The sequence below is a fragment of the Dermacentor andersoni genome, chromosome 5 (genome assembly GCF_023375885.2).
Source record: "Dermacentor andersoni chromosome 5, qqDerAnde1_hic_scaffold, whole genome shotgun sequence".
NCBI classification, from domain to species: domain Eukaryota; kingdom Metazoa; phylum Arthropoda; class Arachnida; order Ixodida; family Ixodidae; genus Dermacentor; species Dermacentor andersoni.
The window spans coordinates 86479502-86507408 of record NC_092818.1 but is presented as its reverse complement, the minus strand read 5'-3'; the positions used below and the strand labels follow the sequence as shown (position 1 = coordinate 86507408).

Sequence of the window (27907 nt, the reverse complement as noted above, 5' to 3'; positions counted from 1 at the left end):
TTAAATATGTCTGTAAAGCAATATCAAGCTAAAAAAATCATGAAAATAATTATTTGTTAAAGCATCAAATGTTGAAATAACTAGAAGAAAGGAACACAAGCGTTTTCCCTGTCTTGGTCTCCTTTTTCCGCACACAAACACGCAAAAAAAGCATTGTTGGTATGATGGTAGTACTTGTAGGGACATCTCTGATAAGTTTTGTAAGCCTAGATGTGACCTAGATGTAAACACCGTAGCCTCCGAGAAGTGCAGCTTTCAATCTGGACTGGTAAACACGGTAAATGCGGTGAAGAGTTCAAGCGGGAGCAAGGATAAACGGCCGTCATGGCGTCGTCTGGTGATGTTGTTGCCCCGGTAAAGAGTGTCGATAAGCTCAAATATCTAGAGAAGTACATGTCCGGGAAAGAAAAGAAAAAGAAGAAACGAGCAAAGCCTTCGGTAACGCAAAGGTAAGACTTTTCTTAATCCGCTCGGCATCATGTGTACTGTGGCTACGAGCCTTGTTGCGTGTATGCAGTGATCGCGGAAGTACGTATATAAGCAGGTGTGGCCGTATTGCTGCGTTTGGGCGTGTTATCCTTACGTTAATGTTGATGCATGCGAGATAGAACAGGTCTACTACAAGTTGTTCAGTTGGCGATCTACGCATATTCGTTCGACAGGCTGCGAATACTGGATGACGACGTCGACTTGAAGCACATCCCCTCGGCACAGAGTCGCGAAGCAACACCCGAAGACGACGAACCTCTAGTTGCGTCTGTTATCGACGACAGACCTCTGCAAGCCCGTGTAGCCGAGCAGTATACGCCTGCCCAGTGGAAAAAGATTGGCAAAGGTTAGCTTTCACTTTAGCGCTGTGAATGAAACGCGGCGAATCCTTAGCGCGAGTGCTTTGAAAGTTTTGCCGCCGCTCGTGGTAAACTGTGAAGTCCCCCACTGTGTTAGAGTGCACACCGTGCGTGTACTAATTTTGTATCTCTGATTCAGATGCAGACAAGGAGGAAATTGGTGCATCTGCTGAGAAAAGAAGATCCGATGACAGTGATGCGTCACCTCCGCGGAAGCGGCTGGCTTGTTACAGAAGCAGGCACGATTCTGACAGTGACCTCTCCCCAGAACGGCCAAATGCAAACGCAGAATCAACGGGAAAGCGCGAAGAATGCTCAAGGAGCCACCGGAGCAGAGGAACACCGCCTGTGGAATCGAAAAGTTCCCGTCGCAAGCCGTCCCCTCAAAAGGCGAGACAGCATTCAGGCAGTGAGTTATCTCCGCAGAGAAGACCTGTGTCACCAACCAGATCTAAAGAAGAGATGGAAGGGTCCCCTCAAAAGCATCATTCATCATCATCATCGAAACACAGGCAAAGCAAAGATGCTTCCTCGGGTATGCACAAGCATAGAAGAGAGCAGACGAGCGCATACAGAAGTTCGTCACCAGACCTTTCTGGGGCCAAACATGCTAGAGTTAAAGTTAAAGTGGAGCCGACTGATGAAATGACAGAAAGAAAGAACAGCAGAAACAAAAGTGATGGCAAGCACAGCAGAATACAGGCATCGCATGAACCACCCGACTCACCTCCCAAATCAAGAAGAGGCCATGCTGATTCTGAACACAGCTCATTCAAAAACAGGACTCACAACCATAACAAAAGACATCATTCACCCAACCACAAGGAGGTGTGTGTAAAAGTGGAACCACGCTCTCCGGGGGATGACCATGATGTTGAGAGGGTGCCACGAGTGAGACATGACTCTGACAGCGACTTGTCACCAGTGAGGACTTCCGGTGCTGCGGGAAACACTGACAGCGACCTTTCGCCTGAACGACCTCGAAGAACAGCTGACGGTGTTTCCGGCAAAGGTAGAGGTGGATCAGACAGTGACTTGTCACCACCACGTCCAGGCAAGGCACCAGGCAGACGCAATGGTTCAGACAGTGATATGACACCAGCGCGGGAACCTCGCTTTATGAGTGAGAGCCCAGTGCCATTCGAGCTCCGTGGCTCTGACCCTGTGAAGGTTCCATGCTCCGATGGCTCCGGGCATTACCTTGTTGAACCAGGTGAATTGCGGGAGAAGTTCCGAGTGCGCTCGAAGCAGAGGCCCCACAAAAGTAGAAAGATAACTAGAAAGAGCTCACCCTCAGTGTCAAAGCAAAATTCAGAAAAACACGGGAAGGATGAAAGGGAGAGTACAAAGACAAAGGGCAAAGAACCGGTGAGGCTGTTTGAATATTACAATGTATTTGATATTATACAAGTCTGAACATTGTAGAACTGTTCTGGAAAATTATTTTTAAAAAGTGTCATTCTACTTTTAGAACAACATTCATTTATTTATTACCTGAATAATTGAATGTTGTTCAAGAAGCATGTTCATGTTTGGGCTGTTATGTGCTACGTTGTGAGGTGCGAGACATCTTTCTGTTAATAGACTAGCTTGTGGACAATCGATAATGTGATATTGCATGTTGCATTTACATTTTTATGCTGGTATATGGGATGTGGAAAGTTTATAAAACTCGTAGCTTGTCAGTGTGCTTGCTTATCATAAGTGCATTTGTCTATTTCTAGGATTTGGCTTGCTTTCAGAGCAAAGCTGTTACTTCGATTAGATGTGAAGAATGTCTGCAGCACATTTAAAATGAGAGGGCCGTTAGAGCCAGCACAATGAAGTTTAGAAATGATGTTGGACATTTAAAGGTTAACTTGTGGGCGAGTTCTGCTAATTGTTCTTGATTGAATGGCAGCACACTTGATGAGACATAGGCAAAAATTAAGACACACACACAAGCACTGGATTTGTGTGTCCTAAATGTTTGCCTGTCTCATTAGGTGGCATTGGTGTTTAATCAAGAAAGCCCAACCAACTAGCCCACCAATTCCTCCTGTTGGAAGCGCTGTGTGGTATTCAACAGTGTGTCGTTTCAGTGCACGAGAGCAAATTGAGGCAAGACCGGTAGTAATAAAGCTCATCTTGGCAGGAACATTCCATAAAAATTCAAAGCTGTAGGTGCTTTGTGTGCACCATAGCACATTTGCAAAGTGCTGTCAGAGCCTTCAAAATGCTTCTTAAAACAGTGAATTAAATTTTAGAATTCCTGTTGTGAGCAAATGGTTCAATGTTTCTGTCTCAAACTTTGCACTCGTCGACGTGAGACCTTCCTTGTTAAGAATCCTGCATTGAAAGTGCTAATTTTAGGAGCATTGCTCATAGGTAGTGGTGCTCAATTACTTAAATTTCTAAATTGACTACAAATATTCGAGAAATATGACCTTTTAATTGAGTACAGAATGTCTTTTTTTTTTCAATTTAAACGAAGTGATAGATAAAGCTTTCATCGACTCCTTATATATTAAAAAAATAATAAGTAAAAAGAGGCTAATCTATGCCATCTGATGCATGTAATGCCATTCACAAATGGGTGTCTGGTCAAATGAAAAGCTTGTATGTGATAAACAACTTCTTTCAGTTATCTAGCACATCATGATGCTGGCAATAATGAAATGACAAAGCAGCACGTAACCAAATGCATGTAGAGTGTTGTGTTTGTTGAAGGGACCAAGTGAAATGCCACAGTACTGCACGTTTATTTAAAAAAGTTGCAGTCGAGATGACATACATATTTATTTAATGACTGTAAGTTATTGTGCAGAAGATGGCTACTCTGTGCATCTACTGAGGAACTGATGCCTGTCACCAGCATCTGCGGCTTTCGCGCAGCACAATTATCGGGGAACAATCTCCACTTGCGTTAGTTTTTCTCCCCTGAGACATCAACAAGTGATGTTCCCTTTTGGAACAGAAGTGAACATTCAAGAAAAAAAAAAAAAGGTCATTCTCGTACAGGTGTCGAATAGCGAAGGCTATTCAATTCGTATTCGTAATGTACAGGGCAGTGTTTATTATTATTATTATTATTATTATTATTATTATTATTATTATTATTATTATTAACAGAATTTTTTAATATCACCTGTGGCATGTGGCACAATTTGACTTCTTGGGCTAGATTACTTTCAGAGGAGAACATTTTGCATGAGAAATGAAAATGCATATTTTTATAATTCAGAATGATTTGCCAATTTACTTAATCTAATTGCTTGATTATCATGGCAAATATTGCAATTTATGAATTGTAATCAGTGACTTGAAAAAGTCATATCCACTTGAAATGAATTCTGAGGATGATACCTGTTTCAAGATTTCCATTCCCACAGTTTGTGATAAAACTTATTGGTGCTGCAGTAGTTGTTGAGCATCAATGTGTAATAAGGTGTTTTCTGCAATACTACGCGGAACAATGGGACATCCTTCCCGCGAGTTCGACAGCGCTTATCTCAAAACTGGTGCTAGTTTCAAAATTTGTTTTAAGTGGATGTGCCTTGTGAAATGCACCAGCTTAAGTTCATATATTGCAGTGTGTGTGCTAAGGCAATTATTGAAAAAGTTTAGTAGTGAAATTTCATTAGTCAGTCATGCATTTTAATTTCCAGTGTAAGTAATGTCTGCATCTTTGAGTAAACCAGCTTAAAGTGAGTAGATATGCGCTATATGTCACAGGCAGTTGCTTAACATTCAGTTAACGCTAAAAAAAAGTACCTACTAGTGGAATATTTGCACACCCCTACTTTTAAGTGATGATGCTAGGAAATCAGCTGTTGCTCTGTACTACATGTGGAGAGGGTGAGAAATGGGCACAGTGGCTGTAGAAAAGCTCCAAGATTATGCTCTAAGGCTATGACATGGCCGTTGGATAAAAAAAACACCTGTACTTTTATCCAGCGGCCTTAGGCTATAACTAGGAGCCTGTTGATACCACAGCCTCCTGATCTCAATCTCTGCATTTCGCTTTGTGGAGAGACATCACAATGCTGCACTCAAAATTAATACCAAGGTGTGGGACTTCATGGAACAGCTTATAAAATAGCACCAGGTCAAAGGGCCTTTGAATTTTCACTTCAGCTTTGCAGCCACCCTTTCAGTGCATCTCCATTCACCCAAAGACAAACCAAGAGGCCAGTCTATGGCCTTTATTTGTGAATTCATGGTAGCTTTCAGTGCAGCATACATACAGGGGGACAAAAAGCAGGTAGAACATAAACAGAGCACTGATGTCATTGTTGATTTCATTGTTGACGATGAATGAAATTATGATTTTATTGCTGATTACACCAATTATTCCATCACTGCCACCTTCTCATTCTGCCAAGTAGCTTGTAAAAAAACAGTTTTAGCATGTGGTTCTTGGTTCAGGCACACAAATCACAAGATACTATTTTTTTTAATCACAACAACCCATGATGCTATCAGCGGCATTCACTCAAGCTTTCATAATTTGCTACTGGTAACGAAAAAAATATTTAGTCCATACAACTTGTGCTGCTTGGTAACAGTTATTCAGCCTTTAGTGCTTGCTGGAAACATGGTATGACAAAAGGCTCTGAATGCTTTGCACACTTTGTGACACTGTTTCCGGGCGCAGTGGGCACACAGCAGTTGTTTGCTGGAGGCTACAGCTTACCATCTTTGAGATTGTGAGTGGTCATTTGACATGACCAGCTGCTACTTTGATGACCAGACACTATGTCACACTGATGACCCATGGTAATGCCAAGTGGTCTTTGGGACTAAGCGCCTTGTGAGGACAGATGCTGTGTTGTTGCAGCATTTGAAATCAAGTCATGTCGTTTAACATCCCAAAGCAATACTTAGGCGACAAGAGGTGCCATAGTGCAGACTTTGGTTTAACTTTGGCCACTTGGGTGTCCTTAATGTGCTCCTGAATCTAAGTACAGTCGGGGACAATATGAGGTGGAACACCCAAATTGCTTTCAAGAGACGGCTGTGGCTAAATACAGATGCTTAGCATAAGAGTGTTGAATGTTCAACGCTAAAGCACGTAATAATTAACATGCCTGATTTCAATGCATATGAAGTCGGGCCTATTAAGTAGCTGTTGCAAGTTTCTTTTATAGCAAACATTGAGAGAGGCAAAATTGAAGGTACACACTAACTTGCATCGGAACATCACCATGCCTGTACTGGCAAATGAGCTTCCTTGCGTATGGAAAAGCGTGCCTTGTAGTGTCCCAATTTAGCCTACAATCACCATTGTGTCAATGTGGAGGCTTCAGAAGTAGGTGTGCTTACGAAGCATAATTCACCATTTCTCCGAATGGTGACGCCAAATTGGTGCTGCTGTGAGTAGAATGGTGTTGGTGCGTGTGTCATTGTCAGTTCTGTATAGACAAGCGACGTGTTTGCGGCTGTTGCTGCCACTGATTTCAACTTTCATGTGCGCGTCGTAATGTGGCATCGTATTATGGTCCCATCAGGGTTAGCACTACTTCTGTAATAGATCAATATCGTTCTGAGCAGTGTAAGCAAAGCCGGCATGTGGAATTCGGTTATTGTGGTCAGAAAAAAAAATGATATGGTGAAATTAATTTTGCTAGCCTATGTGCAAAAACTTGTCACTGCAGTTTTGCGGTTTTGAACAATTGCAGCACTACTTTACACTCTTGGGCTGCAAACTAAATACCTGTATGTAGTTCTTGAACTTGGGTTCAGTCTGCCGAAGCATTGGGTTCAGCATATCGAAGCAACACACCAGCTATGAGACATGCCATAGTGAGGCACTCCGAAATATTTTTGACTACCTGTTGTTCTTTAAAACGGGCATCTGAATCTTAGAGTATGGGTGTTTTTGTATACATCCCCCATCAAAATGCAGCCATCATGGCAGGTAATCACAGAGCTGACCAACTCTGCAATTGCAGGCACGATATAACCGATGCTGAAGTACGAAACTGTAATCTGTTTTGTACAGTGCAGTGGACGTGAAGCATATGGTGATGCCTTAGCACATCTCTGAGCTTTTGCTGCACTGAAAGTTGTTTTTGAGGCAGAGTACAGACTTGATTTCACTATAAGCTTGTTGAAGCTAACAGCTGTTCCACTCATATGTCCTAGAGGATAAACAACGCAGGTTCAGAAGGGGCATTGACAGTATGCGAAATGGGAAGATGACGGAGCGATTATTTTTGCTCGCAGTTTCTGTGTCAGTGCTTCTTGCAGGTGTTGCTGCAATATGCACACAATATGCAAAGACTTTGATGAATTGAGACTGTGACACAAAATTGTCTGGACCGATCTGTGCAATTTATTGCCTAGGCTGATTACAGTGGAGTGAAAGCTCCTGCAAAATGGGAAGCTTTGTTACTTTTAGGATTGATTATGCTTACTGGCTTGTTTCATGTCTTTGTGTGCAGCTTCCAAAGCGCTGTTGCGCACTGAAGTGTGTTGTTATTATTTTTATTTTTAATGAGCTAATATTTATTCGTTGTATCTGCTGTGGTATGGAATTGCTATTGTAGCATCATCTCATGTTTCTTATCAGCCCATTGATGCCTTAAGAGAACAAGGCAAATTTTTGCTTTTCCTTGCCACATTGTAAACTTATCACTGTGTCGAGAATGCTTGCTGTAACTCCTGTGTGCTGCCAATGCTTACCTCTAGAGCCTCATTTATGCTTCTTTTTATATAGGAAAAAGTGCAAGAAGTTGTGAAACTTCGAGACACCACTAAAGCGGACAAAGCCAAAGAGAAAGCTGCCAAAGAAGCGGAGATGGCCAGTATATACAGCAAGTGGGGAAAAGGGTAAGAAGTTGTTGTACTGCGTGCCCCCTTGTTTGTTAATCATTTATTGTATATGTTGTATGCCTGCCATGTTATGCTTAGTTAACACAATAGAATCGCTAGTACTATTGGAAACACTGACATAATGTACTGCATGCATCTAGCTTCTGGTTTAGGAAACCTCAGTTCCCATGACCATCGCATGCGCAGTGAATGTCGTGTTGGGCACGCATCGCCGAGCAGATTGGGGAGAGGGAAACCCTTCCTTTTGCATGCGGCACAAGAAATTGCAAGCGCTGTCAGTGCCAACGCCCTACTCGTTTTGATCACCAGCAAGTTACGAGTGTAGAAGTCTCCGCCGCCGTCCCGTTTTCCCACACGTGGTTAGTCAACCGTGTTTTTGCCATGGCAAATGCCCTTCTTTACCTAACATATTATTCTCATCAAAGTAACCGTCAGTGATGTCAGCTAAAGCTAGCTGGCCTGCTCAAAGTGTTTGTTAGAGACATAATAAATACATTCCAAGTGTACGCATGGTGGTCGTCCATTGTTTCCTTAAACTCGTACACCGCAATGCGTGGTGTGCTAAGGCAAAACGCTGTTAGCATCCCCCCTTATCCCTACACCTGTAGTACTACAAGATAGGTTAACATGCCCGTATTGTGCCACGATGAAGTGTTGGAAGTTGCTGTTGCCAGTGCTAACCAACTGTGTTTGAAAGTTGTTAAAGGGTAAAAGCAAACTTGAGTATGACACGTGCCCTAATGTCCTGTGCAAAGTTGTCATGTTGCATTTAAGAACATCGTCCTACACCTGAATATTCATTTCTGATCACATTTTCAGTCTTGCACAGCAAGAACAGCAGGACCAAAAGTTGGCGGAACACCTGCATGAGATGTCAAAGCCCTTCACTCGTTATGAGGATGACGAAGACCTTGAGAAACATCTGAAGGACCAGGAGAGAGAAGGAGACCCTATGCTAAACTACATTCGAAAGAAAAAGAAACAAAAGGGCAATGACGCTGCTGGTATGTGGTCTCACTGATGGCTAACACATTAGATTTGTTTATTGGCTTGTTATTGGTTTAGGTTTGCACAGTGGAACCTTATTAATTTGGACGCCGTAGGGACTGGAAGGTTATTTAAAAACAAAACGACTCCGAACAAAACAGAGCTCTATTGAATATAGAACTTGATAACATACATAGTAATAGTAAAGCAGGCAAAACAGTCATTGACGAATAATTCGAAATCAGTGAGGACTGCCTAAATGCCTAAATAAACAGAGTCTGAAATACTGACCTGTGCCAGAAAATATGGCTATTCCATAAGCAGCCAGAAAAGCTGGTCAACACTTTGCTGCATGCATGCTTGTGTGCGACCTGGCCTGTTTATTTTGACCATTGTCATGACTGTTGCTACAGACAGATGAAAGTGTGGTTTCCTAACGCACTAGAGTGTATACACTGCCAGAACCTACAAATATTCTGGGGACCCTATTACAAGTCTCAGTTTTAGAAAATCTGTGATATAGCAAACTTTATTCATTTCTCTGTCTGGGTTCGAATGAACACTATGTATTTTCATTGCTGCGATTTAGTTTCCACTATTTTGGTGAAGTCCACATGAATTGCCTGCATGTATCACGAAGCCTTTGTGACAGGCGAAAGAAAAATATCACCCTACGGTGAACTCGTCATTCTCAAGTGTCCTTCTGCATGCAAATTTTGCCAGCAAGCAGCAAAAAAGATGAACAATCTTGCGAAAGGAAAACACAATGAAATGTTGCGGATTTGCTCCTAAACATACCAAGTGTCAGTCTGAATAAGAAAACACCAACCGAAAGTGAGTTTACAAGTGTCTTAGTGATTACAACAGGGGTGCGTGTCTTGGTCTTCGCATGGTTGCGTTGTCATTGTTATCGTGAACAACATAAAGATGCCTTGCAAAATGCATTGCATAATCCCTTGCAAACCACTGCACCAGCTTAAACAAACAAACTGGCAGCCTGGCGTTAGCAGGCAGCTACGATAATTATGATACATACCGTATCTACATAACTGTAAGTCGACCTACCTTTTTTGATATGATAATTTGAAGTGCATGCGAGTGGGGGGGGGGGGGGAGGGGGCAGACATTAGCAAAGCATGGCACTGCCAATAAAGAATAGACAAATGAAATACCAGGAAGGCTACAGCCTGGTTACAATTTCATATCTGCTCTGTTGCTCTATCCATAGCACTGAGCCATTCTGCACACTTATTCGCAAGGACTTTTCAATTTTTTAAGTCTTGCTGCGCACGCAGTGGTTACGACAGCGGCGACTCTCGTGGGTGTCCCTCCAAGTGGATTCATTTCAAGGGGATAGGTCTCGCAAACTCACAGACTACAATTCGTAAATTGCAATTTGTGCCGTAAAGTAATTAAGAAGTTTATTAGTGTTCTTTTTATTTAGTTGAATGTGTGTTTCGTTTTATTGTGAAAGTAATATCTGCCTCTCTGAATAATCCAGCTCAAGGACTAGGATTATGTTATCTGCAACAGGCAATATTTAAATATTCTGGAAAGCTTAAAAGTGAACACCCCACATGGCACCATACAACGGTGGGTGTTAATGGTAGGTATGGCCTGTGCTGCAGCTCTCCTCTTGACACAGTCTCTATCGCATCTGCCAGCACTTTTGATCCTGTGATTATGGCTAGAATTTCATGCAGGCTTATGTTCGTGTATGTTTACTGACAAGATGCTGTCCACCAGGACTTTTCTAGGAACCTGTGAAGTGTGTAATTTTTACTGCTGAAATATGGAAACATAACGTAAAATTTCAACACTTGTGCGTAAGAAAGATGGCTTAGTCAGTGAGAAAATTGCCATTAAAGACAAGTGTGATTCTCAAAGATAGTAGATTTCCCAAAAGAATGGGTTAGGAGACATCGCCTACATGTTGGCGCAATGCAGGATTCGTGCACTGCGCCAACGATATCGGATGGCATGTTTTTTTAGGGCACTACTGCCCTGGTGAGTCAAAGGGCCACACAGAGAAAGCACCACATCTGCAGAAATAGTGCCAACACAGCATCAGGCACCACCAGTGAGTTATTCTATTGCAAGGCACAATAATAGTTAGTCAAACTGCATATTATGTCGTGTTCAATTATTGAAATTGCCTGAATATTGCAAATGGGACATAAGACATAATTGGGAGCTCTAGACATAATTGACATAATTGGGAGCTTATAGTGCAGGCATTAACCTTATCCTTACATTCAGACCAGGTTGTTGAAGAAAAAAAAATATCGGTTTGGTTCTGGTTCAGCATGCTCCGATCTTGTTCAGATTCAGTTCCGGTTCGTAGAAATAAAAGCTTATAATGGTTGCAAACCGGTTCAGCACAGCAAACTTTGTCATGCCCTATGGCGATGTGCTGCGTAGTGCTTTCGACTTGTCTGCATCCACAGGCTTTGCCAGAAGGTTGAAGAAATGGACTCCCTGGCACATGAGAGACAGAAACCGGTGTTTCTTGCATGAATGGACATTAATGGCAATGGCAATGGAATGGAATGGAATGGCAATGGACATTAATGTTGTACAGCTGCAGCAGCCATGCACATAATGATCATTTTAGGCAGTGTTGTTGCAAGCGTGTGTGGTTTCGCGGTTCAGCGCCTCGATGCGTACTCCCTTTTTTTTCTGAATTTCCTTCTATTGTAATCAATGAGTGCGAGAAAAACAGTAGAAATTTAGAGGTGTTCTAACAGCAAAATTTCTTAATCACATCGTGTGAGTATTTGAGAAAGACGACTGTCCGGTATAGAATAGAATGTAGACTCCATTTCCAATAGCTAGAAAAGTGAAATGAAATACTTTGCAGAGCTTGTCTAGCAACAAAACACATGTTTCTATTATTTGATACATGCAGACCATAAAATGCCATGGGCATATTGCATTTTAGCATTTTCAATGACATTGAAATGAATGAAAAAAAAAAATAAACAGGACGTCCCAAATACATTTAATAGAGTGCAGTGCTCATTGAAAGAGCAGAGGGCAATACTGCAGTTCCACACATAATTTTGACGGAATTTAAACATGATTAGGTTGACCAAATGATGTATTCATATGTCTAAATTGAAACATCTAATTTGTAAGCTGCCTAAGACATGCTTACTCGACGGCTACTAACCATGGTGCATAAGTGACCTCATCCTTTTTTTTTTTATTGAATGCAATCGGTCTGCACAACAACAGTGGTCCCGCTAAATAATAATAATTGAGCCGAGTCTTCATTTGCATAATCTTTTCTGACCTGTAGATTGCAAGAGCTGTAGTTGCCCCTTATACAATTTAAACGAAATGAATATTTGAAAACTTTGAGTTGTGAAATCTCAAGTAGAGTGCAAATACTAGTATAGCAATGACTATTCCATTCGAATTCGAAATTTTGGGTATTCACAAACACCTAGTTGATAACATTCATCTTCTGAGACGCATTAGCACATGGATTTCTTAAAGCAGCCTGAACCACCCCTCGGGCTTGGTGGAATAACATAGTCTGTGGGTAGCACATGCTTCTGTGAACATCTCAGCCAAGTTTTGCTGTCGTATGTCGTGCGTGTAAGAGGCATTATTAAATCTAATATACTGTACTACCGTAATATAGCACATGCGGGAAGATTACAAGCAATATTTAAGAATACGTTTTTCAAAATAAATATTAGTTACAGGATTTGTGTCGTCTCCTTCTTCTTGGCATTCAGTCTTTGTGCACCGCCCCCGGAGTATTCACTCTACAGTAGAACGCCATTGATAAGCTTTTGAAGGGACCGTGGAAAACGACTGTACCAGCCAGGAAAACGTAACTGTAAGGAAGTGCACAAATATCCACTGCACAACATCAGAAACAGTCTGAGTGGCTTCCAGTACAGTAATTGGATGTTTTGGTGCTCCTACTGCGACAAAGAAAAGCACATGCGTTCATGTATAATTAAGGAACATGTATGTTGTTCCGTGACAGTGGCCCCCACCGTAACATCTTGTGTACGCTTTACCGCATAACATGGTTTTAGAGCTTCAAAGCTGACTAGAGAGAACCAGCAATTGTGAAATGCAAATAGGAGCCTTGTATGCCTCAAAGTAAATGTAGTCCTGTACTTGGCATAATTGGCCCAGTGTGTGTCATTCCTGGTAGGTTTTAATTGATGCAGATGCACACTTCATCAGATGCTTTGCGAACTGCTCTCTGCATGCTTTGTCCCAATGCTTGTGCCACACCTGGCTTGTGCAGCATTAAATGACCAGTGTTGCACAATGTATTATGTTTTTATGTTTATTAAACAACACAAATAAACATAAAATTGGAGTAAATGACGCTAAATTTTCACCCCCGTGGGCATAGTATAGGTATAAAGCATGAGAACTTGTGCAGGGGAGCAGGCTGCGTCACTTAAGTAGCCATGCTTTACAGACTGTACAGAGATCATTAGCAGTCTCTGAAGAGTTCTGTGCATGTGAAAGAACTACTTGTTTGCTCCTAATGCTACATTTGTGCCTTTAATAAGCAGCGCTTATTAACGTACTCTGTAATGACAGAAACTTACGTACTTTAAGACTGTTGGGATGTGAACATCGGTTTATATTGTCACGTAGTAGTGACAGTTAAAAATAAAAATAAAACATGGCAGCAAAACTGTGAATAACTTAGCTTTTTATTGGGCGAACCTGTGACCCAGAATCATGCTACACTCAAAGCTCAATGAAAACGGCAAACACAGTCTGCGATGGCCGAAATGTAACCAGCGATTCAAGTGTGTCGGCTTTTACACATCACTTGTCGAAGGTCCTAGTGTAATTGCTGGTGCCCGCATTGTTTCCAGAAACTACTACACAATTCTTGTTGCGCATGCAATCTGATAATACACGGTTCGGCGAGGACGTACACAGCTGATAGAATGAACTATAACATTTGCGTAAGTTCCAAATCATGCAGGCGTGCCTTGCGCTGAGTGATAACATTTAACATTTGCTGGCCGGCAAAAAGCGGTCACCGGAGAAACATAAACATGTACACATGTTAATGGTAATTGTGATATAACGGCTGTTTATTTTTCGAAGACTATTTGAAAAGTATTCATTATTCAATTTGATTTGCTTCTGGCACTATTTAATTTGTATTTGATTCATTCTCAAAAATCTCTATTCGCATCTCTCTAGGTTCCACTGTAATCGCTTATGTATTGATTACCCGTTTGCATCCTATATGCTTGAACCGTTTCGTGCTGAACAAGCAAAAACAAGTTTTTGTTTTTGGTTCAGGTTTGGTTCGGATTCAGGCACATTCTAAGAATTTGGGTTTGGGGTTCACTTCTGGCTGCAATTCCGGTTTGGGTATGGTGTTCAGGTTAGGTTCAGTTCGACACCTTGATTGGGACCACTGTCTTACATTACAAAAGCTCTGTTTTCATTCAAAATCATGTTTCGGGCATTTTGGAGCTTCAGTCTGTCACTTTGGTCTGCTATTATTATCTTTTGTTGCCCCTTTAATGTCCGGTATAGTGGCTTAGTGGCTGCGGAATTCTGTTACTGTACATGAGATTGCAGATTCTATTGCCGTCCATGGTGGCTGCATTCTGAAGGAGGCAAAATGCAATACTGCTCGTGTACTTATTAGATATAAGTGTGTGTTGAACAAATTTCTGGTAGTCAAGATTCACGTAGAGCCTCCACTGCAGTATCGCTCGTGGCCTATGTACTGCTTTTGGATGTTTGTGTCTGTGGTGCAGAAAGCAACAGGGACATTACTGCAATATCTCACGTCAACAGGTCTCTGCAGCTGTTTATAGACTTCCTGGCCATATTAATGTGGGCAGGCAACTGGTGCGCTCGCTCTTCTTTTTTTCATTATTCTTGCCTGTTTGTCCCCTTCCCCCATGCGCTGGGCAACTAATGGTCAACCTCCCTGCCTTTCCCCTCTCTCTCTCTCTCTCTCTCTCTCTGTGATGTTAAACCTGATTATTTGATTGTTCTTTCAATGAGAGAAAGTGAGTAAAAGTGACAGGGATGACACCTTCACCAACCATGCCATTGAGGCAATGCGAAACTGCGTGGCTAAGTTCTGGCACTTTATACTAAATATTCTGGGCACAGAACAAGCTGTTTTGTGATCCTCCTTTAAAGGAGTGCTCATGTTTGTGCTTTGTGCAGGTCGTCCGGCGTACAGTGGACCTGAGCCTCCGCCAAACCGCTTTGGCATTCGTCCTGGCTACCGTTGGGATGGGGTGGACAGGTCAAACGGCTTCGAGAAGAAACTGATCGATACAAAGAATAACAAGAAGGCAACTGAAGAAATTGCGTACAAATGGAGCGTGGAGGACTTGTAGCTGACCTCTTTACATTTGTTTTTACATAAAATGTTATTTAAATAAAGAACCTTTGCCTCCTGCATTCCGCATGTATCACGCCATGAACACAGTTCACGTGGCCACTGAAGTTTTTGCTTCTTTGCTAATATATAGTCAGCGTGCATATTCACACTTCTCACAAATGCAGAGTTTAAATTATTACAAATTTTAATTATTTAGTGTTAAATGTGATCCCAAACTGAATTGCGGGTTAAGACCTGTAGCCCACGACGCTGCTGCGGCAGCTGCATTTGGATGAGGGCGGAATGCAATGAAGCTCGTATGCTGTGCTTAGGGTGCATGTTAAAAAAAAGAACAAGATGGTCAAAATTAATCCAGTCCTCCAGTGCAATGTCTCTTATAAGCACAATGTTGGTTTGGAACGTTAAATCCCACCATTAAATTTTAACCACCATGATCATTTGCTAGCTCTGACATTGTGCTGCTAATCACAAGGTCGTGGGTTAAGTTTCTGCTGCAACTGCCGCATCCCAAATGGGATGGAATGCAAAAATGTGTTAGGTTTAAGGGTTTTTTAGATTCCTGGTTGATCAAGATTGAACCAGTGCCCTTCAATATGGTGTTTCTCTGTATTGCTTGGTTATTACGAGTACAGATATACACACAACATCGTGTTCAAATTAATATATGACCAGCACAGACATGCAAACAAATACACAACCCAAGAGCAACCAGGTTGATGGTATCATTTTCCAGCACCATCCACAAAATGCACAGCATGACAAATGTCAAATGGAGAAGGTGTAGGTTTCGTTTCGTCAAACACTTTCATACGTTCAGGGGGAGCCAAATGATTTATGATATAAATACTTGCATGAATTAAGTGACTTCAGAGTAAGTTCATTTGGAGGGCCCACTGAAATTTTGGTGCTTGTTTGAATTAATTTAGGATATTGAATTGTATGTTTCATCACAACTCTAGTGTACTTATTCTTACTCAATAGAAACTTTATATCGAGCCTGTAAACAATGAAGGCAGATTTTTCTTGCATACATAATGCATAGCTGTGTTCTTGTTCCATGAAAATGTGGTGTGTTTCATTCCGCGTTCAGAACACTGGACTGGAGCACTCATTTGGACCAGTAACCATGCATTGTCGGTGCAACCCAAAGGTTATTACTTCATTTGGTTAGCAATATGCGGCATTGTAATCAATGTAGACGGCTGGCTTTTGGCCACTTGACATTGTTGTAGTCAATATCGGCCATCTTGTAAAGAGTATGAAAATTGATTCTGTAAAGCGTATTTTGAAAATTAATGAAGACAGACTTTTTAATGCATCCTTTGGTCAAGATATTCTAAATGTTCTGGGCAATGTTTTAACAAGCTATGCTGATTACATTGTCCTGTACCATAGATGATTACACTATTCATGGCCATTCTGCAGCACACACTTAAACGACAGAGATAGACAGTTGGGAAAGACATACGCACTTTGCCTGTGTCTGTTGTACTTGTGTGCACTGCAGTTTATTCATGAGTTGGTACCAACTTGCCAAGCGCTCAGTCCTATTGGAGTTGATGGTTGGATTACTGATGAGTATGTGTCCAGCTCCCATTTGCCATCTTCCACACCTATTCATATCTAGTGTTTCGTTGAGATGTGCTGAGGGCAATATGCATGCCACACCTCGGCTTGCTTTTAAGAAGAAAAGAAAGTGCGAGAATGGTCAGTGACAATTTGAAAATGGCCGCGTATTTCAATATTTTTTTTTTCAATGATGTACCTTCAGTAGGGCAAGGTAATACATACGAATCGTAATCTGCAGCTATCTGAGGCAAGAATTTCATGTGCGATATTTTTGCTGTTGGCAAATGGCTGAACAAAGAAAACGCTATGTTCAACTCAGCCAGAAGCCGAACCTACTCTTTGCTGCATGAAATATCATCAGTAGCAAGAGACGTCATAGGTGGAGCAATTATCGAGCTTGCATGTACTCAAGAAGCGTGCACACATACATAAATTATTATATTTGGTTTTTATTTGGCAATAAATGAGTGGAAGAAATTTCTCTGGGCTTGTGTGCTGGGAATACAAATGCAGTTTAATTAACCAAGACAACACGAAGGCATCCTCGGTAAGTCTCTGGGTTGTCGGCATCAGGACATTTGAACATTCTAAGGATGTCCTGTGCTAATCCTAAAAGGTAATTAGAGGGCAATTATAGATTTAAATTGGATTAACACATGTATGAATGATGCAGCTTGGATATGAGAACCCATATTGTAGGGCTCTGTTTTGATATTTGTGCACTTTCATGAGCACTGAAATCTCAAATTTTGCGCCTTTGTTTCTTGCTACCATTAAAAAGCAGTTCGGTATCAAATGAACTGCCTTAAGTGCAGCACCACCTTTGTGCTGCTCTTGCTATTTCAAGAGATCCATTGATGGAAGGTTCGTTTTTGATACTACTACCAATAGTAATCACCTAATAATCTTTAAACCAAAATAATTACAAATGAACACCTTTCTTTTTCTTTTGCAGTGTGCCATTTGTATTTAGTTTTTGTTTATACTCCATTTCGTTCGGACAAGCATGAAGTTCCCCAATAAACACACCTGCAAGCAACGTCCTGAGACTATCATGCTGAGGATGTTGCTTAGATATACGTCAAGTTAGGTTAGCGATATGTCTAGCAGTGGACGTCCTCGATACGTCCCATAAAAAGCTAGGACGTTTGTATCTTTCTGGGACGTCCACGAGATGTTCTGTGTTGTCTGCGGTTGCGACATCGGTCAGCATTGACAAAGCATCCTGGGTACCAGTTCAAATAATTGGCGTCATTTTTTTTTTCTCAACGGCCAGGCCCTGCCGCCGTCTTTGCCGCATTTAGACGTGTAGGAGAGAAAAGCTTGTCATTTCCTCCATGCGCTCATGTCCGACCCGGTTTCTCTCTGTCCGCGCCTCGAAACTCGCTCGCCTTGTGAGGTACTCGCGGTTGCGTGTACTGCCGGTGACGCCCTCGCCGCAGTGTACGACGCTGTTGTAAACTGGAGACGTGTCAGCGACGAGTTGAATTTAACGCGATTTTGATCGAGAGCTGCACACGTCTCTGTGAATGTTTATTAATTGAAAATTTTCAATGAAATAGTGATCGGCACAGCGGTATCAGATTAATTATTGTCCTGAAACCGTGAAGATGCTCTGAAGTAAGGAGTTCCAGAGCGGAATTATGACGCGAAAATAAGATATCTTAACAACGCGCGCAAAAGACGGGTGAGAGCGAAATCGAAAGCTTACGCCGTGATCTTTTTTTTTAAATTTATATTATAAAATTAAGTCGTAACTGGGTAAAAATTAAGCTTTAGCAAAGTAAAATTTCGCTTAGAAAAGCTAACTGATCTATTAAAAAAAATATTAGCGTCTGTTTCACTCGGTAGTGCACTTCAAGTCCGCCACGCGGACACGAAAATGAAACCAATGGCATGGCTGCGTTCCATGCTGCTCGATAGCTGATTCAATTTTTCGCATGAGACAATTTTACAGCAAAGTTTGCCCGCGTTTCTCGTTGCTACACCGGTTATATTCAGTAATGAGTTCAGAGAAACGCATTAAGGCGGCCCTCATCGATTTGAGTGGCACGTTACATGTCGAAGACAATATCATTCCAAGGGCTGTTGAAGCTCTCGAAAGGTGAGTCGATCGGTGGCTTCACAAGTTGCTGTAAAGTTTATTTGGTAGTAAATTCTTTTATGCCCACTCCCATTTTCTTGCCCAGGTTACGTGCTGCCGGAATAAAGATCAAATTTGTGACAAACACGACTAAGGAATCGCGACGACTACTGCACGAGCGGTTGCTTAGTTTAGGTTTCAAGATTTCCTTGGACGAAATTTTCTCGTCCTTGACTGCTGCCAGGGCCTTCGTAGAGATCCGAAACCTGAGACCTCACCTTATGGTGTCCGAGGCTGCCATGGAAGAGTTTCAAGGTACGCGGAGTGTTACAGATTTCGTATATATTCAGATGGTGCATCGAGAATGCATTAAGCGTTTGTTCTCTGGCCAATCTCGCGCAGTATTGCAATACGATTGCTGATTTGGAAGCGGGTGACTCGGTATTGCTTGATACATGGGCCCCCAGCGCGAACCAGGCCAGTTGTCTGAATCATAAGCAGCTGATGCTAATCCAGAAGTACTTGATCGGCGCGGCAGTCATTCGCAGCACGCTGCGCTGGTATCGTAACGTTGCTCGGGTTGCTGCTCGCCGATTCGAACTTTTACAGCGACAAGTGTATATTAGTAGTGGAGCATTGTACATAGCGTGTCTGCGTCGGCACCACATAGCGTTATTACTATATAGAAGCGATCGAGATAGAATGAATGAATGAATTCTTGGATATTACGTGCCAGAACCATGATTTGGATATGAGGCACGCCGTAGTGGGGAAGTTCGGGTTAATTTTGACCTCCAGGGAATCTTTAACGTAGCCCCAGTGCACGGGACACCGAGAAGGGATGTAGACTACTGGTACTGGTATCCTCGCGGACAGCTTTTCTTGGCAATGATGGGAAGGCTACGTTTCGGGAGCTTTGCACATCTACTCCTGCACGAAGTAGTCCGGTTTGGCGCGCATTTCGATTTTACTTTCGATTTGTCACCCTTCCATAGCTTCTGTGCATATTTGAAGGCGTATACAAAGATAATTTAGTAAGGATTCCTAATAGCGAATCGACGATGCTAGACTTTTCAGTTGTTTCGGCCTCAGGTAAATAAATTAACGTATTAGGAACATTTCAGCGTAGGAAAGAGTCATGTCGTAGTGATCTTAACAACTACGTGGTGCGTGCCACAGCTTCATATTTCCCTTTGTTTCAGTAAAGCTATGCCAGTTTTCTCAGAGATGCAGCTGATAGAGTTACACTACTTGAAATAGTGGCCTGAAGGTACAATGAGCTGATAAAAGGATCATTGAAGTAATGTTCCAGAAGCTTCAATGCATGTTTAAAAATTTTTCTTCATGCCTCCAGTCAGCAGCAGACAATATTTTACGAGACACAAATGAGAACATGAACGTGAGCTAGCTATAACACAAAGTTTGACAACAAATACTGACAAAAGTGAGAACGCCAAGAGAGCTCTCATGCAAATCAGAAAAAGTTTAGGTTGTAAGTGCCCTTTGCTAAATAGAACACAAAGAGAAGCAGAACACTCGGGGCATTTCTTCCCAGGCATTGTCTCACTTCCACTATCTTGGGAGCTTGTGCTCGAATCTGAGCCAAGCTCAATTATCAGGCTCTGCATATTATCGTCAATTTCACCATCCCTGTCCTATGATTCGTTTTTGATTCTTTCCACATGAGCATAGTTCCACCTCCAGTTTTCATTGCTTACTAAGTCAATTCCTGCACGCAAAAGCTTTTCTACGTCGTTAAGCTTAAATGTTGTGTAATTTGCGGCCACCTACCCTTTCACATGGCTCCAGACTAGCTCTATTGAATTTAATTTGTAGTGATTCGGTGGCAACCTCAAAACATCATGACATAGCTTTGGCAAAATTGTAAATTTTGTACCCAATATACTTGTGCTTCTGCTCATTCATAAGCTCCAGCAGCTCTACCTTTAGCTGGTCAGTATAAAATGGAATGTTCTTGCTTCTCAACCATGACTGAATATCACCTTTTCAAGTAGATGTAGATGGCACCTTTTCAAGCTGAACGCTATGGTAATCGGCATTGTCCATGACGGTAACGCTTGCGGGTTCGATGTTCAGCACTGATTGTTGAATAAACCAGTTCTCAAAATGGTGACCATCCATCTCTGAACGGTTATCACCTACACTCTTCTTTGCACGAAAGACGAGGCGCACTCCTATGAAGCCCTTGTCGTTGCTTGCGTAGAGCACAATAATGCGACTGCCCTTGCCAGATGGAGCTCGATGGCCCGTCATTCTACCTTGCCAGAAAACATCTTGCCGTGTCACAACACGAGTGCCTTCCCACACCTATTCTTTTGTGCGTCCTGCAGTTACCCAGGTCCCATCTAATAAGTACACAGCCCTACAATGAAAATGGTACACACACTTGGTATTAGTACTCTTCTTCTATACCATACACATTAGTGAAAGTTCCCAATCCACAAAAATTGGCAGCGTTGCAAGTCACAAACAGCACACAATTCAAAGCAATAACAAGTTCTCTGGCACTGCGTTGAAGGCACCTCGGAGTGCTGGATACGATCGTTTTAAGGTGCTACTGCACCCTCGCCATACTCCACAGAGTAATGCATCTCCACAGAGTCCGCATCTCTTGCATGGTCCGCAGGTACTTTCTGCACCACATGACAATGTCCTGCCTTCCCAAGAGCTCAGAGTTCTGTTTCCACTTCCGGAAAGCGAAGCCAATGTACGAGGGTTGTTCATGTCAATCCGGGACTTTTTTTAAAAACAAATAGAAGAACGAACAAATTTCAAAGTGTGAAAAAGGGATTTATTTTTCTACATAACCTCCAGCTACAGTTATACACTTATCCCAGCCTTTAACTAATGCCTGGAATGCTTCGGCATAGAAAGATTTCTTATTACCACGAAACCATTGTAGGACACCATTCATCACTTCATCATCAGTGTTGAAATGTTTTCCTCCAAGGAATTCGTTCAGGGGCCCAAACAGGTGGAAATCACTTGGTGCTAAGTCAGGACTATAGGGGGGTGTGGTAATATCTCCCAGCCAAGTTCCTGGATTGTTTGAAATGTGCGTTGAGCGGTATGCAGTCATGCATTGTCTTGCAAAAGGACCACACCCTTTGTGATCAAACACGGCCATTTCTTCCGTAAACTCTTGTGCACATCACGCAGAACAAGGCAGTAATACTCATTGTTGATAGTGACACCATGGGGTAAGAAATCAACATGAATAATTCCCTGTTTATCCCAGAATACACTTGCCATCACTTTGTCAGCAGATGCAACTGTTCGGAATTTCTTGGGACGTGGTCATTCTGTATGCTTCCACTGCATTAATGCTCTTTTGTGTTCTGGGGTGAAATGGTGAACTCATGTTTCGTCACATGTCATGATACGATTCAGAAAATCCCGGCCTTTCCTTTCATAGCGTTCCCTCAGTTCTCTACAGATTTCAACTCTTCTGTGTCTGTCAAAAGCAGACAGCTGCTTTGGGACCCAGCGTGCACTCACTTTTCGGAACAACAAATGACCATGAATTATTGTGTTCATTGTTCCTAACAACAGATTACACACCCTTGCAATTTCATGACAGGTTATGCGACGATTGTCCACGATCAGCTACTCCACACAATGAATGTTCTCAGGAATGACTACCGTGGGCTGTGATCCACCACGACCGGGATCGTCAGTAACAGAGATACAGCCATCTTTGAAGCGCTTACATCATTCAAATGTCTTACTGCGACTGAGTGTCTCAAAGTACTGAGCCTGAAGTCTTCTGTAAATTTCAGCAGGTTTTATGCCCTCCTTCACTAAAAACTTCATCACAACATGCTGTTCCACGTAGACGTTCACACTGTTATCTCTGCCATCTTGAATAACAGTCTATCCAGAAGTGCGGGAAATGAGCGCTGTCTACCAATAACAGGACACAGGTGCAAGTTTCTACTGGATACAAAACCTCCAGCCTAGGCATCCATTTAAACCTGGAAAGAAAAAAAAGTCCCGGATTGAGTTGAACGATCCTTGTAGTTTAATAGTCTGTGCACAGTACTTTCTCTCACAGCAGGCATCTGCATGTCAGGGTCAGTCGACGCATTCTTCACAGTTTTTGTCGATGTAGGGAGCTTGTTACGCATCAAATATCGATGCACATTGCGTCTTAAGGCACTAAGCATGAAGCTGTCGTACAGCTGCATTCTTGTCCTGACAGTTTTCTCAGTGCTTCTTCCACGGTTGAAGTCAGGTCTTGTTCGCCTTGGAGATAACAGTAGACCTCACAGGACCTCTGCTTTTATCCTACTCATGGAACGCACATTTACGCTGGTCAGCTGGCTCACTCTTTTATGCACGGTGACGGTGGTGAGCTCCAGATAGGCACGCGTGATTGCAACATAAATGTTGCATACCATTTGATTCGTCTGCTTAGACAGCCATTTTTGTTGGTGAAGCTCGCTGCTTCAGTAGCGAGTCGGCGGAAGAGCCTGAAGGTGACCAACGCTCACCTGAAGAGGGAGATGCCATTTTGCCTTTGAGGAATGCGTAAAAGGTATGTCGTTCTCACGCATGCAAAAATGTGAAATGACAAAATATAAAGTAAAAACAATATCTGTATAAAGCTCGTGTGTGCTGCAGCCTCTTTCAAATGGCTTCCTGTAGAAAATGAAGCAGTGTTGCTTTTTTTATTTCTCATGCAGAAAACACGGACGCAATTGTGCAAATATATTCTTTAGCAGTAGCACTTGCATAATTTGGCTCTGTAGTCTCCGCTTCATCACCAAGAAATGTTGTCCACTACTATAAATAGTATTTATTCAGCTTAGGAGACCGATGCGGCTGATAAATGCTAGGAAAGTGTAAAGGAACGACGCTATATTTGAAAGTGTCAGGTGACTGAAGGTTATATAATGCTGCAGTTACATCCTAAAATGTGTTGGTCTTTCTTTGACATTTCACATGTTGCAGGAGTTCAGCAAGGAAGCATCATTGCGACACATGCATGTTCATATTGCTATATTAAATGTCTAGTGAAGAAGCCATTGTTGGTAAGCAGTCTTGCGAGGGGACGTCATGCAGACTGTGAAGAATTAATGAGGTTGCACTCTGCACAAGAGTATTGTGAGTATGGTGCGCAGCTAGCTGATGGAGGTTGCGAGTGCAAAATAGGCAAGGAAGACAAGGAAGCTGGAAGCGCAGATGTCAGGTCCAGGTGATTGTGAATGCAGGCTGAGGCAAAGCATATGATGGCTGCACAACAAGCTGAAGCACACTCAACAAATGAACATGTCAAGAGAAGTAGACGACCAGGTTGCGTCTTTAGACTACGCAGCTGTTTATTGATGTATGAGCTGCTGTGCTGTATGTTTTTTTAACGTGGAGCATTCTTCTCTGACTGCACCTACCACTTGCGGGCAACGTGATTACCTACCAGCCAGGGCGGGGTATCTCATAATTTTTTGGGGCTGATCATGGGGATAGTGCGGTCTAAAATTATGTGCCACAGGGTAATGCCCACTGGGTATGTGTGCTGGGTCCACTTGGTTTTTTTCTGTCTTAATATAAATACAAATGCTACAGCATATAATCTCTAGATAACCATGTGGTATGCAATAGGTGCATTATTTGAACAACTGTTCTCTACAAATCATCAATGCTTTTTATGATGTAAATGTCAACTGCGGTTGAGTCTGCCAACTTTTTCAATTGCAACTTGAATGATCGTTATAGGTTTGCATTCAAATTCAGGCTGCAACTTGCCAAATGCAAAAGAAAAACAGACAGAGGCGACAACAAAACATGCTTTTGTGCATGTGTTGATGGGTTAGGATGTACTTCTGTATAGTGAAACATGGAAGGCTGCTTATTTTTTCTTCTAGCTTTAAACTTGACAGTCATGTTCAGGGCTGTGCAAAACTGTCATGACACTAGATAAAAAAAAAAAAAACAGTGGTGCTGAAAGTGAAGGCGTCATGGAACAGCAAGAGAGAGACAATGGCATATTGTCATTCTCATGGTACCTTGGCAGCTTGCTACATACAAAGTTTACCGTTACACAGTCACATTGAAAAGCTTGCGACTGTACTTTCACTGTGCATTATGAAATGAAGTAATCAGAGGTCTCTTCTAGGTTTGGATACAAACGAGCCCAATGCTGTACTTGTTGGATTGGCACCAGAAAAATTCGACTATGGTCCACTGAATGAAGCATTCAGGTAATTATATGTGCATTTTCATGCTTTTCTTTCTTTAATCGGTGGCAGCATAAGAAATATTTAGGAGAAAGTCTAAACTTTTGAAATTTGTGATTATTGTTTTCAGGTTAATACTAAGTGGAGCACTGCTTGTTGCAATCCATAAAGCACGCTACTACCGCACAAACGATTATCTGGCCTTGGGACCAGGCCCATTTGTCAAGGCGCTAGAGTTTGCCACCGACAAAACAGCCCAAATTGTGGGCAAACCTGAGAAGACTTTCTTCCTGACTGCTCTCAGACAACTTCAGGCCCGACCGGAAGACACTGTTATGATTGGTGATGTATGTTTGGTTTCTATGATCTGTTTGTATGAGTTACGCTCATTCCTATTAGACAGCCACATTAGCTGGGGGTATGAACTTTGAGACGACTTCACACTCAAAGACATTTGGTATGAAAGTACTTTAACCTTCATCTCTCCGGTTAGTTGACGCAGAAACTTTCCTCTGGTGCTGACCACACCACCATAGTTAATGACCCTTTGCAAAAAAAAAAAAAAGATATGTTTGAGTACTAGGACATTTAAAAAAATTGTGCCATTAGTTCCGATAAGCTTGAGATACAAAGTTGCATAGAAAGGACATGATTTCGTAATGACTAGTGATATTACAAAGTAACCGTCACTGTGCGCACATGGTATTACGAGGCAGTGCTGTTGTATACTGTAAATCAAAACAAGGTGTAATACTTGGATAAGTAACACATCATTTATCTGAATAATGATGCTACAAAATAGCAATATGTAGGATTCACTTCAACCAGTATTTTTTTTGTAAAACACAGGACAAGTATGTTCTTACATCTCTAGTCTTCTTCCCAGTTACAGTTAATTTTAACCAAATATGAATTTTTGGAGATGGCCAATATAATGCATGGTTGCTCACTGGTGAGGCAAATGCAGATTACATTTAATTAGGCAACTAACTGATTTATTCTGCACAAAAAAAAAGAAAACATGCGACATTTTCACGCGTTTCGCTCGCTGTCACACAGTCTCTTGGCTAGTCACTTGGTTGCATTCAAGGCACATTCTTAAGCCCTCTTGGTTATACTTGCTACGTACACATACACACAGGAACGTGCAGAGCACCACGAACTTGGAGGGGGGGGGGGTTCTGTCCTCACACCCATGTTGCAGCTGTCACCCTCTTTCATACAAATATGCCCTAAAGAAATCAAACAAAAAAGAATTCAGTACGCTTGCTTATAGAACCAACTCGCCCAAATCAAAGTGTTTACGACAGCTGTGTTAAGCTGTACATAAGCTGTGATAAGCAGCACATGTAATTTTTTGGCAACGTCACTCCATGATTCGTTGGCTCATCTTGCATGGTTTGGTTTTTTGAAGTAGAGCATAGGCTCAGCATGATAATGAAAACATTTTTAATTCCGAGCTTTTCTCTTTTTTCTCCGTGATTCCAGCTGACACACCAATATTATGCCTCAAAATCATGAGCAGTACGTAGAACAGTCATGCTTGAAACATTTTTTGTGAACCTTAATTCTTGTGATAGACTTTAAGAACACCACCCCCTACCGCTCTATAGTGTATGTGGTTTGTTTGTGCTAGTCCCTCTCTCTCTCTCCTCCTTCCTCTTTCTGTTTACATCTCCCTACTCCTTCCCCTTGTGCAGGGTAGCAAACCGGAACTACCCCTGGTTAATCTCCCTGCCTTTCTATACAATTTGTCTCTCTCTTAAGGCTTTTATAGACCTCTGGAGCAGTTCTTGGTTAAACAAGGTATTGTTTATGGTATTCATGCAAAGAGAATATGTTACACTGAAACACACCTTTAGTAAACTTGAGAGGAGGGATATTATTCTACACATGTAACTTAAAGTGTGAGTGGGCACTGGGCATTCTAAGCTAAAGCTAGCTATCTGAGCTTTGTGGAAACTTACTGTGTGCACTAGAGCTCTTTAATATTTCAGTACGCAAGACATATTCCCATGTCTTGTCTACTGAAATTCACAACACAAGTTAGGCAATATCCCTGCCCACCTGTGCATTGGGTTTGTTCTTTAAGTACCTATACACTTTATTAAGCTGCAAAGGGCATTCCATTGTTTTGTAGTATTTTGTCAAAACAAATATGTGCACAATGATTTCCTAGAAAAATGTGTGTGGCTGAATTTTACTGAAACACTGGCATGTAGGAATGTGTCATTGCTTGGTATGGCCTTCTTATAAGTTTGGGCATAATGCTATAATGCAGTATTCTTGCAACAGGTACACAAAGTCAGGGCATGCTGCCATGAAAAAGAAAAGCATATTTACTGGCTGCCTAAGAAATTTGACAAACTATTTGTGTACTTGCTTAGTCATGGTTTACTGCATTTTCGGTCATGCTTTTTTCTTTGCTTTCAAGGATGTCCGGGATGACATTGATGGGGCTCAACAAGTTGGCATCCGAGGAATTCTAGTGCAGACAGGTATTTGTTGAGTTCATAGATCGTTGTAGCTATCCGTTCCACTGCCTTTTTCTTGCTTAACATTTTGATACATTGCAGGGAAATACATGGTCGGTGATGAGCTCAAGATAGAAAACCGTCCTTGGGCCTTGGTCCCATCATTTGTTGATGCCGTGGACATCATACTTAATCCAAAGTGCTAGGAGTGGTCTGTATATAACGAAACCTATATGCCAGAGAGACTGGCTACATATTATGTAATAAAGTCCTTCTACTCAAGTTTGCTATATATCTGCAAAAGGGAACACTGTTTTTTTTCCTGCTTGCGTCAATGCCTCATATGCCTAAATTATATAGTATTGTGAATATGTTTGGTGCAAATATATTGTGACCCTTTTTCTTCAACAATGGAAATGCTTGCATGAAACTTGGATGTTTGTGTCCTTCGTTCTTCAGTTTGTTATAAGCTGAAAGAGAAATGGCGAAGCTTAACGTGAATCTGCAGAAGCAGTGCTGGTTTTCACACGAGATGATTTAGTTTGGTGCAATTTGGGCCAACA

The 27907-nt window shown here is 42.0% G+C and overlaps 2 protein-coding genes across 2 annotated transcripts; both read left to right on the top strand.

Annotated features, from left to right (window-relative positions):
- Window positions 1-214: 214 nt before the first annotated feature.
- On the top strand, window positions 215-15080 carry LOC126530839 (uncharacterized). Its single transcript, XM_050178135.3, has 6 exons — window positions 215-449; window positions 663-835; window positions 988-2216; window positions 7549-7661; window positions 8484-8668; window positions 14841-15080. The coding sequence occupies exons 1-6, from the start codon at window positions 325-327 to the stop codon at window positions 15014-15016; spliced, it is 2001 nt and encodes a 666-aa protein (XP_050034092.1). The 5' UTR covers window positions 215-324; the 3' UTR covers window positions 15017-15080.
- Window positions 15081-18449: 3369 nt separating this feature from the next.
- On the top strand, window positions 18450-27647 carry LOC126530838 (haloacid dehalogenase-like hydrolase domain-containing protein 2). The gene is made up of 6 exons (XM_050178134.3): window positions 18450-18694; window positions 18780-18988; window positions 24810-24894; window positions 25001-25217; window positions 27305-27368; window positions 27447-27647. Exons 1-6 carry the CDS (start codon window positions 18531-18533, stop codon window positions 27548-27550), a joined length of 843 nt encoding a protein of 280 aa, XP_050034091.1. The 5' UTR covers window positions 18450-18530; the 3' UTR covers window positions 27551-27647.
- The last annotated feature ends 260 nt before the right edge of the window (window positions 27648-27907 follow it).